This window comes from Balaenoptera physalus (genome assembly GCF_965194825.1).
Source record: "Balaenoptera physalus genome assembly, chromosome: 13".
Taxonomy (NCBI): domain Eukaryota; kingdom Metazoa; phylum Chordata; class Mammalia; order Artiodactyla; family Balaenopteridae; genus Balaenoptera; species Balaenoptera physalus.
Genome location: NC_138892.1, coordinates 5,544,762 through 5,556,741, shown reverse-complemented (window position 1 = coordinate 5,556,741; position 11,980 = coordinate 5,544,762). Strand labels below are relative to the sequence as shown.

General features: G+C 54.2%; 1 protein-coding gene across 2 annotated transcripts in view; it reads left to right on the top strand.

Annotated features, from left to right (window-relative positions):
• Positions 1 to 2,283: 2,283 nt before the first annotated feature.
• PARVB (parvin beta) overlaps positions 2,284 to 11,980 on the top strand; it is a 115,608-nt gene continuing 105,911 nt past the window's right edge. Inside the window, exon 1 of one of the 2 annotated variants that reach the window (XM_082421187.1) lies at positions 2,284 to 2,495. In XM_082421187.1, coding sequence (XP_082277313.1) covers positions 2,381 to 2,495 — 115 coding nt within the window. In that variant the 5' untranslated portion in view covers positions 2,284 to 2,380. The remainder of the gene's footprint in view (positions 2,496 to 11,980) is intronic. The other variant, XM_082421186.1, reaches the window with a different exon arrangement.

Here is an 11,980-nt window from a genome sequence, read left to right as displayed (position 1 = left end):
TGGTGTAACGGCATCTTTTGAAGTAGGATCTGACCTGTCTTTGCGGTGTTCAAATTAGCAGTGACCAAATGGAAATAGTAAATTCTGTGTATCCACTGGGAAAGCAGACCCACTGATGAAATATCTAAACAATCAGTTATTGACTGGGCACTCACCACATGCCCAGGACTGTGCCCAGGAACTCGGCTCTTTCCCATTTTCTTTCCCAAAGGTTTCTTTTCCGCTCCTCTCCCCTGATTGCAGGCTCTCCCCTTGGGGTCTGTGGCTGGGAGGGCGGGGTGGCTACAGGCCCCCGGAAACACTGTGCAGCATCTCGTGCGTGTATTTCTCCGGAGAAGACAGTCTGTACCACGCATCAGATTCTCAAAGGGGCCAGAGACCCCCTGCCCTAGATGACATTTCCTCGGCATTCAGAGCAATGTAGCCCTGCGTCATGACCCCATCAGGATCTCAATAACCACATTCACCATCTTTCTGTGTTTTCCCCAGGGTGGGTAGTGACACCCCAAATCAGGCCATGCTGGTGAGAAGCCTCAGAGCCCTCTGACCCTTCACTGTCCCTAAATCCAGCCTCCAATTATTCCCCACATGTTGTGGTCTGCAGCCCTGAAAGTTCATTGTTTTTGTTTTGGGGGGTTTTTTTTTGGTTGCACCGTGCAGCACGCATGTGGAATCTTAGTTCCCCCACCAGGGATCGAACCCGCACCCCTTACAGTGGAAGCACAGAGTCTTAATCCCTGGGCCGCCAGGGAAGTCCCTGAAAGTTCATTCTCATCTCTTCCTTCCCCCTGCCACGGGCAACTCTGGCCTCGCCCGTTTCAGTAGCTTCAGAATTGGTCTCCCGCTGGGGGTTGTGCTTCAACCGTCCTCTGCATCAACCCTTTGCTCAGACCCCTTCAGCGGCTCAGGGTTCCTTGTGCGGGATCACTGATCTCACGGCCTCACCCGCTCACCTAGTCACACCAGGCAGCCTGCGTCCCCAGCTTCCCTCCCATCTCCCAGGTGCCTGGGTCTTTCCTGGCATTCTCCCTTTCCATCCTGAATCTTCTCCCTGGAGAGAATAAGGGCATCCGTGTCCCTTCATCTCCCGCACCTTCTCCTCCTCCTGCTTCCCTCCCACCTCGCTGGGTTCCTAACTTCGGGGCGTGCACGTTCCCCTGGATCACCAGCTCCTGGAGGGCAAGGCTCTGCCCCTGTGGTCAGTGCATCCCTGTAGGAGGACAGGGCCTGGCACCGCTCGGCCAACAGAAACCCTTGCTGATGGGAACTGGAGGAGTTACAGAGCGCTGTGGGGCAATGAGCCAGCCCAGGGGAGGTGGAAAACACTGTTAACCACACGTGTGGACCTAGACTCCCCGCTCCTCCCCAGCGGACCTCCTCTGATAGCTCTTATCTGCTGGTGAAGGACCCCACCCGGCCTGCTGGGCCCAGCGGGAAGCAGCCTTAACTCTTCCCACCCCAAGCCTGGGGCTCCTTCCCCCTATGAGCGTCTCCAGAAACTGTTCACGCCCCTCCTAAGTCACCGGGACCTCGGAACTGGTCTCCCTGCCTCTGGCTTTACTCCTTCCCTGCCCACGGTCACACATCACCCAGAGTCCACTTTGTAGAACCCGGATCCACCACGTCACTTCCACCTTAAACCCCTTCCCCGCCTTCCAGCCCTTACAGGGCCTGCCTTGTCCTCCTCTCTCTCTCCTCCCTGGAGCTCCCACACTGTCCCCTCTTGTCCTGCTTCTCCCTCCACCTGAACGCCTACCCCTGATTCCACAGCAGGGCTCTTTCCTGTGTCTCCTCATCACCTCTTGGGGAAACATCCTGAGCTCCCCTAGCACAGGGTACTATGTGAGGGCATTGCCCACCATACTGCAAGCTTCTAGAGGGCAGGGATAGGTCACAAGTGTTCCCCCAGCCGCAAGCCTGGTTGTGGGTAAAAGCTCAGCGAGTGAAATGACCTATTTGTGCGGTTATCTGATGCACATCGGCTGCGCAAAGGTGGTGGCCCTGGCTGCCTCGCTGCCCCCCGCCCGGAGCCGGCTGAGCCCAGGGCTCAAACGTGTAGAACAAAAGGAGGCAGAGCGAGCCCTCGGTCCGTCCCGGCGGCGGCACTTGGGAGCGGAACCACCGCTTCACTCTGAGAGTGAGTGTGACGCGCACCGTGGGAACGGCCGACGGCCCGCGGGCTGGAAGCGGCGACCGCAGAGCCCGAGACGGCGCCGACCTCTGGCGGCGGGCTCCGCAGGTCCAGGGGCGGGCGCGGGGCGGGGGCCGGCGCCGGGGCCGCGCCCTCCCGGCCACTCCCCGGGGCGAGCGGCGGCGGCGACCAGGGCGGCTCCCACACGCGCTGCGCCCGCGCCCGGCTGCCGGGGACCCCGCGCGCCCCATGTCCTCCGCGCCGCCACGCTCGCCCGCCCTGCGGCCCCACAGGATGAAGAAGGACGAGTCGTTCCTGGGCAAGCTGGGCGGCACGCTGGCGAGGAAGAAGAAGGCCAAGGAGGGTGAGTGCGCCGGCCGCCGGCCTCCTGCCGCGCACGCGCCGCGCCCCGCCCCGCGGACCCGGGCGGGTGGCCGACCGCGCCCGCGCCCGCGCGCATGCCCCCCCGAGTCCCGCCGGGACCCGACTGAGTGGCAGCCGGGGCCACGCGGCCCGAGACCCGCCGGGACCCGCGCGCACGGCCTCCTACGCCCGCCCGGCCCGCGCAGCGCGCAGCCGTGACCTTCGGGACAGCCCATGACCCTCGCTCGTTCCTCCTCCGAGACCTTTAAACGCGGGCTCGGGAACCGCGAGCCTGGCCACCCCCCTTCCCCGGCGGCTCGTCGAGCCCCTTTTGGGCTCCCGGCGCCATCTGAACGCGCATCGCCAGCTCCTGCTGAGGGCAGGATGTTGAGCAAATGTTGGGCGAGCCCCCGGTCCGCGGAGGACAGACCGGCGCCCACCGCCGCCTGAGTCGCCGTTTCTTGAGCCCCCTTCCCCGCCCGCAGGCCCATCTCGTTCAGCCCTTGTGACCACTCACTCGATGAGCAGTTATTGGGCACCAGTGCTGAGCGGGCAAGGCCCGGGGCCCGCTGGTGTTCGTGGTGCGGTGCTCTGCCCGGGATGAGGCCCCAGCCCCGGGGAGGCGGGGAAAGGAAGGGGATGCAGAGCGGGCAGGCCAGAGGCTGCGAGGCCCGCCGGCAAGGACTACGGAGGCCCCTCCGTTTTTGACTCCACGTGTCCACGAAAATAATTCTCAAAAACTTCCTACCACCTCTTACCTTTTAAAAGTTTTGTTTAGAGTTGTGAGGGATGTGACTTCTGGCCTCTTGTTTGTGTTCTTTAAATCCGGCTGTTTCCTGGGCCTCTCCCAGGGCTGCATTACTGAATTTTTCCTTTGTTCTGGCCCAGAGATTCCTCCCCGGGGCCAGATTCCCTGTGGGTAAGAGGGTGAGTTATACTGCGGTGGCCGTGAACAGGCTGGTGGGAGCTGGCCTCAGGCAGGACATTAGCCAAGAGAGGATCCGGAGTCAGGGGTGTGCAGTGAGTTCCTTAAACCATGGGCCCCCGACACCTGGGCCGCGGACTGGTACCGGTCCCCGGCCTGTTAGGAACTGGGCCGCGCAACAGGAAGCTTCATCTGCCACTCCCCGTCGCTCGCATTAGCGTGTGAACCATCCCTCCTCCCTCCCCCCGGTCCGCGGAAAAATTGTCTTCCACGAAACCGGTCGCTGGTGCCAAAACGTTTGGGGACCGCTGCCTGAAACCACCCGAGCCTGACCTGTGCTTTAGAAAGTCTTCCTGTACCTGGAGGATGAGTGTACCCCCCAGGGACGTGTGTACCCCAAGGACATACTTGCGAGGCACGCGTTTCCCCGTATTAATTTCTCCCATTGAGGTGTGTGTTCCTAGGGACACCTGTGATGCTTTACCTCCAGGGATGTGCGTACTCCCACACACTTTCCGCCCAGGGATTTGTGTGTGTGGGGGCGGGGGGAGGGGTGCCTATGCATTTCCCACCAGGGAAGCTTTTACCAAATTAGATGATTCAGTTCCATGAGGGCAGGGCCTTTCACCTTTAGTTTATCAATGAAAAAATGTTGCCTGCCATATCAGTAAACAAAGGATGTTGCAGCCTTTGAGCCCCTACAACCATCCCGGAAGGTGAGCCCTGAGGAGATTCAGGGTGGAAACAAGAACTGCCAAGCCCTCAGGCACTGCAGCCACCCCGCATGGATGCACCCCGAGGAGACTCAGGATGAGAAAGCACAGGATGCCGGCCCCAGGTAGCTGAGGTGCATATCAAAGGAATGATTTCAGTGAGCCCAGACTCTTGCATCTTCCCATACATAGAAAAGTGCTAAATTCCTTGAGATATCTGGTTTTCTTTAATTAACAGTAATCTTTTGATGTTCCGATTACCTGGTCTTTGTTGCGAAAACCTTCTACGTATCCTGGTTCCTCCCTTGCCTCTTTGGAGCCGTCCCTCAGAGCTATCTGAGATGCTGTGTCCCGGGCTTAAGTCCTCAGTTTTGTCCACCGAATGAAACATAATTCTCAACTTGTAGGTTGTGCAGTTTTTTCAGTCAACAAGTTGTTCCAAGCGAATGAGCCCCTCCTTTCTGAAGCCTGACATTTACAATCCAAATTGGCTTGTATTAATCTCTATGAAGTCACACCTCCGAAAAGATGGTAAATGGCCTTCACCCTTCCCTTGATCATTCCAGCTGCCTCTCTGATCTGCGGTCTCACTTGCAGTCCTCATCACCGTCACCAAAATCATTTCAGTTCCTCTTTATACCTTATGACAGTTATAAACAGGAATGTCATACCCTTTCCAATTCATTCATTGCCTGCTGTGAGACCCTAGGAAGAAAAGATAGATAAGGCCCTCGCTTTCATGGAACAGGGAATCAGTCGTAATAAATAAATAAAGCAGACCAATCATGCTGTAATAATATGTGCTAGGAGGAAGATGGAACAGTGCAATGAGACGGATGCCCACGGAAGGCCTCAAAGCAGGTGATGTTTGGCTTGAGACCTGAAGGAACCAGGAAAGCAGTCTCTCACAGAATAGCAAGTCATCAGAATGTTCCGGAGGATGACAGCTTTTTATAGGTGACATTTATGCTCTTGCAATACGAAGAGCACATTCCTGAACTCATGGACCGGCCCCAAGCTCCAAAGCGAAGTGCCTGTCCTTGCCTTCATGAACTAGCGTGCGCCTAGCAAATCAAGGGCCGATCTGCTTTAATTTAAGTATAACAAGAATCACAATAGTCAGAGTCATCCTGTGATGAATAAAATAGGCACAAAAACAGCAGGAGAGAGATGCTTCCGTAGTACAGCTCTTGTTGTTGTTATTGTTGTTTTGGCTGCACCACGTGGCTGTGGGCTTTTAGTTCCTCTACCAGGGATTGAACCTGCGCCCTTGGTAGTGAAAGCCCCGAGCCCTAACCACTGGACCGCCAGGGAAGTCCCAGCTGTTGTTGCTTTGGTGTGTGAGTTAGCTGGGTCCCCTGCCTCGTTTCTCAAGATTGGGGTGCCTGGCACCCTCAGGGGTCCCCCCATACAAACAGAAGGTCACAAACACTAATTGGGCTCGCATGCAGGAATTCAGGGAGGACTGGCCTTGGAAGGGCTCAGTGGCTTCTGTCTGGTCTTGCAGGAAGTGGGGAAGGAGTCAGGAGCGGGAGGCCGAGGTGTGAAGGCTGGAGAATGAGGTCCTCAGTGATTGAGAATTGCCAGTATTCCTGCGGGCCTGTTGCCTTGGCAACCTGCCCTCCCTGCCATTCATGTGGTTCACGAGCTGGAGCAGTTCCTGGCCCAGCTCGGGCCCCTGTGGGGAGGCGCTCATTTGCCTGCCAGGGACCGATCAGGAAGAGGAGGCTTCGAGGTGTGCCGGGCGCTGCCAGCTGCACAGTGGGTTTCGTTTCCTTTTTGTTAGAAAGTCCACGGTGAATTCAGGAGCGTGGGTGGAGGTCGGGGGCAGGATGCTGGGACGAGGATGGCATTGCCGAGGAGTTAGAGATCTGGGGGCGCCGGGGGCATTCACCCCCGCCCGGGTCAGCAGAACTTGTGGCTGTGAGAGGCACGGAGGGACGCGTTGGGGTGAATGTCCTGTCACCTTCCAGGGGAGGTCATGTTAGGAAATGTGTTCTGAGGTTTGGAGGAACCCATGCAGGAAGTGCCCGTGGATTAAGGCTGATGTTCTATGGTTGGGAACCAAGTTGTGTCATGTGTTGGCCCGGTTTAGAAAACGGAACTGTGACGAACTGTGGGGTGTTGGGAAAAGTGGCAAGGAACACTTAAAAAACCCCAAAGCTCCCCTTAGAAGGCCTGGGGACTGTTAAGAGCCACTCATTAAAGTGGTTCGGTTTTACTGGATCTGCACAGAGGAAAACTCCCCGCGAGGGCCCCCTGGTGACCACGAGTGACAGCCCCACGGGTCCAGCGGGCCAGGACGGGGCCGAGGGGGCGCCCCAGGGACGGATGCCCCAGCTGCTGTGTAAAGTCCTTAGAGGCGGGCGGCCAGCTCTGGGACGGGGAGGCCCTGGATGGAAGGGGCGGGATGGGGTCCACTCCACCCATTTGTATGAGAGGCCCCTGCCTGCCCTTGGCCTCCGCCCTCTGCCCAGACACCAGTGACCTGCACCGGGCTGCACAGCGCCAAACCTGCCACAGCCGAGCCTCGAGGCCCTGTCCCTCCTGCTTTTCCGAGGAAAGCAAGCCTTAAGGACGTTCCTGTTCCCTGACTGCTTTTTTTTTTTTGAATTTGATTAATTTAATTTTTTTTTTTTTTACAGCAGGTTCTTGTTAGTTATCTATTTTATACATATTAGTGTATATATGTCAATCCCAATCTCCCAGTTCATCCCCTCCGCCCTTTCCCCCCTTGGTGTCCATAGCTTTTTTTTTTTTTTGTAAATATATTTTTTAGAGCAGTTTTTGGTTCTCATTCCCTAATGACTTACGATGTGGAGTGTCTTTTTCTAGGCTCGTGTGTCATCTGTACCTCTTCTTTGGTGAAGTGTCTGTTCAGATCTTTGGCCCATTTTTTAATCAAGTTTGATTTCTTTTAGTTGAATTTTAGGACTTCTTGGCATATTTTGGATACACATCCTTTGCCAGATGTGTCTTTGGCAAACACTTCCTCCCTCTCTGCAGTTTGTCTTCTGGTTCTCATGACCCAGGTCGTCTTCTGAGCGCTTGATGCAGAAATGGAGGTAAATGAGCAAGATATTGACTGAAACCTCATGAATTTTTTGGTGTCTAAAGAGACACCAGTGGGCTGCGACCTTGAACTGAGGGCTGAAGGTATTAAGTTTCTTCTGTGGGCTTTAAATAACTTCCAGGAGAGAATCTCAGTTTAAACCACCACTGTTAACCCCTGTGCGTCCCCTTCAGTTCTCCCCGTCCTCTCCAGAGTGATGAGCTGCGTAGACGCCGTGTTGTCCGCAAATACCATCCCACTTCAGCACTGCTCTGTAATAAGAGTACCCGGACAGAGGTGCCTGCAAGGTGGGGCTTTTCCCCTCATGTTATTATTTATTCATTTATCTATTTATTGATCTATTTATAGGATAAAATATATCAGTATTTTAAAAAATTTTTATTGAAATATAGTTGATGTACAATGTTGTGCTCGGTGCAGGCGTACAGCACAGTGACTCAGGTGTTCCCCTCATTTTACAGTTGAGGAAACACAACCTTACCCCGTAGCCACTTCATGGCAGTTTAAACCAGTGGTTCTCAGGTGGGGATGATTTTGCCCCCAGGGGACATTGTCAGTGTCCCCTCTGGGCTGGGGTGGGGATGCTGGTGACATTAGTGCCTGGGGGTCAGGAGTGTTGGTAAACATCCCATAACGCACTGGACAGCCACACCCAGTGTCGGATAACAGTGCCCACGTGGGGAGACCTGGTGTCTCTTTCCTGAGGTGTCTCCAGAACCAGGAGGAGGTTGACCAGCCTCAGGGGGTGGGCCAGCTCCTCGGGGCCCTCGACTGCCAGGGTCTGGAAGTGCCCCCCAGAACCTCCCCCCGCCACCCCGTGAACCCATTCTCCGCCCAGCACCTGGGGCCCTCAACTCAGTTTCTCGAGGGGGAGAATCCGCACGGCTCCCCCGGACCGGGCACACTAGGCCGGGCACACATGGCTGGGGCAGCCGGTTCCAGGCAGCTGTGGTCCAAACATGGAGTCACCTGGTGAGTGGGGGTCCTGGGGGGAGATGCGATGTCCTTGGCAGACACCCCTCTCTGGAGATGGAGAGTGAGAAGAAATGGAAAACTTCCGTGAAGGTTCAAAGGAGATGCAATCAAATCCTCCGTAATTGCTTCAGCACAACCTTGTAACTCAACTATACTCCAATAAAAATTAAAAAAAAAAAGATAAAACATAATTGTTTCGGGTGGTAGATAGGAAGGAGAAGGTGAAGGCCCACTCGGCCCCGTCCCAGGACGGCAGAGGGAGGAGGTGCCCGTGAGCTCTGAAGACCTAAGGACACAGGGAAAAGAATCTTTACCTGGCAGGCTGGGGGCTGGTGGCAGGCGGTGACCTGGGCCAGGCCTGTCCTCAGGAGCCTGTGGGCGCTGTGAGGAGGGGGCAGGCCAGTGTGGTGATGGACACCCAGGGGAGACACACATCCGGGATTTGGGGGTTCTGGGTTCTGGCTGGAGGAAGTGGTCCCCTGGTTGCGTGTAAAGGCTGGCTAGGAATTAGAAGAGGAGGGGCCCTGGAGGAGACCCCAGCTAGTCCCGCTGGGGAAGTGCAGGCCGTTCAGAGTGGCCGGACTGTGGTGTGGTGTGTGGGCCGTGGTCAGCCTCGGGGCAAGCTGGAGCGGTCACTGGGCCCTGTCATCCCCGCACATGGGAGCAGTGGGCGCCAGTTACCAATCTCAGCTACTTTACAGAGGCCGGTGTCGAATGGACCGGAGCGGGGTGACCGGTGGGGAAGCAGCTCCGGCGTAGGTGCAGGCAGGGCGGGCTTCCTGGAGGCAGTGTGCTGGGCTGGGAGCAGCAGGATTCCTGAGACGTGAGGACGCGGCAGCTGCAGGGCAAGATGAGGGCCGGTTCTCCAGGCCCCTGACCCTGCTCCCACTTAGTTACTCTCGGGGCTGAGGCACCTAGGGAGGCGTAGAGTTCTGGCTGTTTGGGGTGTTCGCATAGAGAACTTTTTGGGGCACATAGAGACTTTGAGGTGATTTCCACATCCTCTAAGCAGATCTCAGCACACCCTCCCACTTACTTTTGAAAATAAAAATGGGGTAGTATCCTTCTTTGCTGCAAGATGTAGGGAAAGGATTCGTAATGAGTTTGGTCTCCTTTGGCCAGGGAGGTGGGACTTTTTGGGGATTCTTTGCCTTTTCAGTCCCTCTTTGCTCACGTGATCGCCTTGATGATCTACCCTCAGGAAGTTGACTACCCATCACGGTTAAGGTGGGTTGGACTCCTAACTTACAAGAAGGGAAAGAGGGTGCCTGGAAAGCAGGGGAGGGAGGTGAGCAAGTGGGGGACCTGGGCCATGTACACGATGGGTTCTAGAATATTCTATGGGAAGAGAAGTCAGTGTAGGTCCTATTTGAATCCAGCGGGTTGTGAGGTTCTCTGCAGACCCTGCCATGTTTCTTGCTGCAGACCCTAAGGCATCTTCTTTGAACAGGGCTGCCTCTGTCCGTGGAGGCTGCTCTTGGTCAGAGAGGGAGGTACCGTCTGTCGGCTCCTGTAATGCAGGCAGTCCTGAGGAAGTCACTGGAAACCACTGTTCTGTTTTCCTCTCTCTGGCTGAGAGGAGGTGGCTTTCAGGGGGCTTGCTGTGGCTTTGTCAAGTTTCCTTTGATTATTATTCTGATTATAATCTTCAAACCAAGCACTTCTCCTTGTTTGTTCCACCGTTGTCCAGATGCACCCGGGGCATTTCAGAGAGAAACACGTAGGCACGTCAGCGTGTCCCACACTGGGCTTTTTTCCTGGCCATCTACTGAAATCTCTAGGAAACTTTGCTTCAGTAGAGAATGGAAACGGTGATACTGGGCCCGGAGTGATGACTTTATGTTCCTTACCTTTCAGGAACAGCTAACTCTCTGTGGTCCTCCTAGCATCTCGGTTATACCTGCGTGGTCCCAGAGAGTCAGGTCGCCTTGGCAACTTCACGCTCGTTAGAGGAGCTCAGCTTTGAATTCCTGTCTCCACCCCATGGAATTAATATTTATCGCACATCCCGAAGTTGCTTACCCTCGCATACCCTGTCCAGTCGTCAGAATAATTAAGGGATGGTTAGAAGATGTAAGTGGGTAAGCGCCTGCTGTGAGCGGATTTTAAGTGCTCCATGTGATTGATTTCTCCCCTGTTGTGGTTGGCAGAGGGAAGGTACCTTTACCCTGCTATTTTCTTATTTTCAAATATGCAGTTCCATCGCAGGAAAGAGGTACCCAAAGAAAGCACGTTTTCTCCTTGCATTAGCCGTACACTTGACATTTTAGGTTTCAGATGAAAAATGGCTTTACTTCCTATTGAGTATATTTATTATTTACTATATTATGTAGAGGCTGAAGAAACACATTAGTAAGTCTAAGAGTACCTTATAAACATATATTGGCCTAGTGGTGTTAATCTGCTAGTCTGTACTCAGTGCTGTTGGGGTAAAAGAATGTAAACACGAACTGCAATCAATTCTAGAAGCTTTTGGTGGCTTTTGCCTCATTGAGATGCTACCTTTTTTTTTTTAAAGTATAGTTGATTTACAATGTTGTGTTAATTTCTGGTGTTCAGCAAAGTGATTCAGCTATGTACATATATACACATACACACATATATATATACACACTTTTTCGGATTCTTTTCCATTATAGGTTATTATAAGATATTAAATATAGTTCCCTATACTATACAGTAGGTCCTTGTTGATTATCTATTTTATATATAGTGGTGGGTGTATGTTAATCCCAAACTCCCAATTTATCTCTATCCTCCCCCCCCCCCACCCCGCCGCCTTCCTCTTTGGTAACCATAGTTTGTTTTCTATGTCTGCGAGTCTCTTTCTGTTTTGTAAATAAAGTTCATTTATATCCTTTTTTTTTAGATTCCACGTATAAGCCATATCACCTGGCATTTGTCTTTTTCTGTCTGGCTTATGTCACTTAGTATAATCATCTCTAGGTCCATCCACGGTGCTGCCAATGGCATTATTTCATCCTTTTTTATGGCTGGAGATGCTGCTTCTTGGTAACATTAAAGGAGGTACCGCTTTCTGGTTAAAAGAAAAAATGGAATGAGCAACAGGTTCCGGCATGACCTGGTCTCTGGGGCTCATGGCACCGAAGTGTCACATGATCGCCCCTGGGAAGCAAGTGGTCCTTTCGTTTTCTACTTCCTCTGGGTGTCAGGCCGTGGAATCCCCTTTTGCCGCTATGTGTTTCGCCCTCTGAGTGTTAAGGCTTTGGGGCCTCATTTCCTCACTTGTGAGGCGGGGAAACGTGGGGCAGATACCAGCTCTGTGTCTCCGAGCCCACGAGGGCTCGTTGTTTCCCAGAAAGGCTGCATGTCCCTGAGGGGGGCTGCACACCGGTGGGTGGAGCCGGGTCTCTGCTCACATCCCTGCTCTGCGGGTCTGTTACTCCGCCTCTCTCAGCCTCTTTGCCTGACCAGCCCACGTGGATCACGTGGCACTTGCCCTTAGGTGATGTGAGGATAAAATATGACGAAGGTCTTAGCAGCAACTGAGTGCTCAGTAAGTGTTAGTTATTGATAATGTTGACAAGTGAGGTATTGACACAGAGCTGGTTAGTGGTAGGGCAGGGCTGGCAAGCCGTTTCCACCCGAGAGCTCGACCGATAATGGCTGCCCGCCCCTGTGTTAAGAAGGATTCTGAGGCTGCATCTGGATGGGGGGGTGGGGGGGAAAGAACGCTGGGACTAATTAGTCAAGCCTGCCGTGTATATGGGAAGGTTAATTGCTGACTGATTGTCATCCCCAGAATAGAAACCTCTTCTCTCTCTGGTCCTGTATCATGT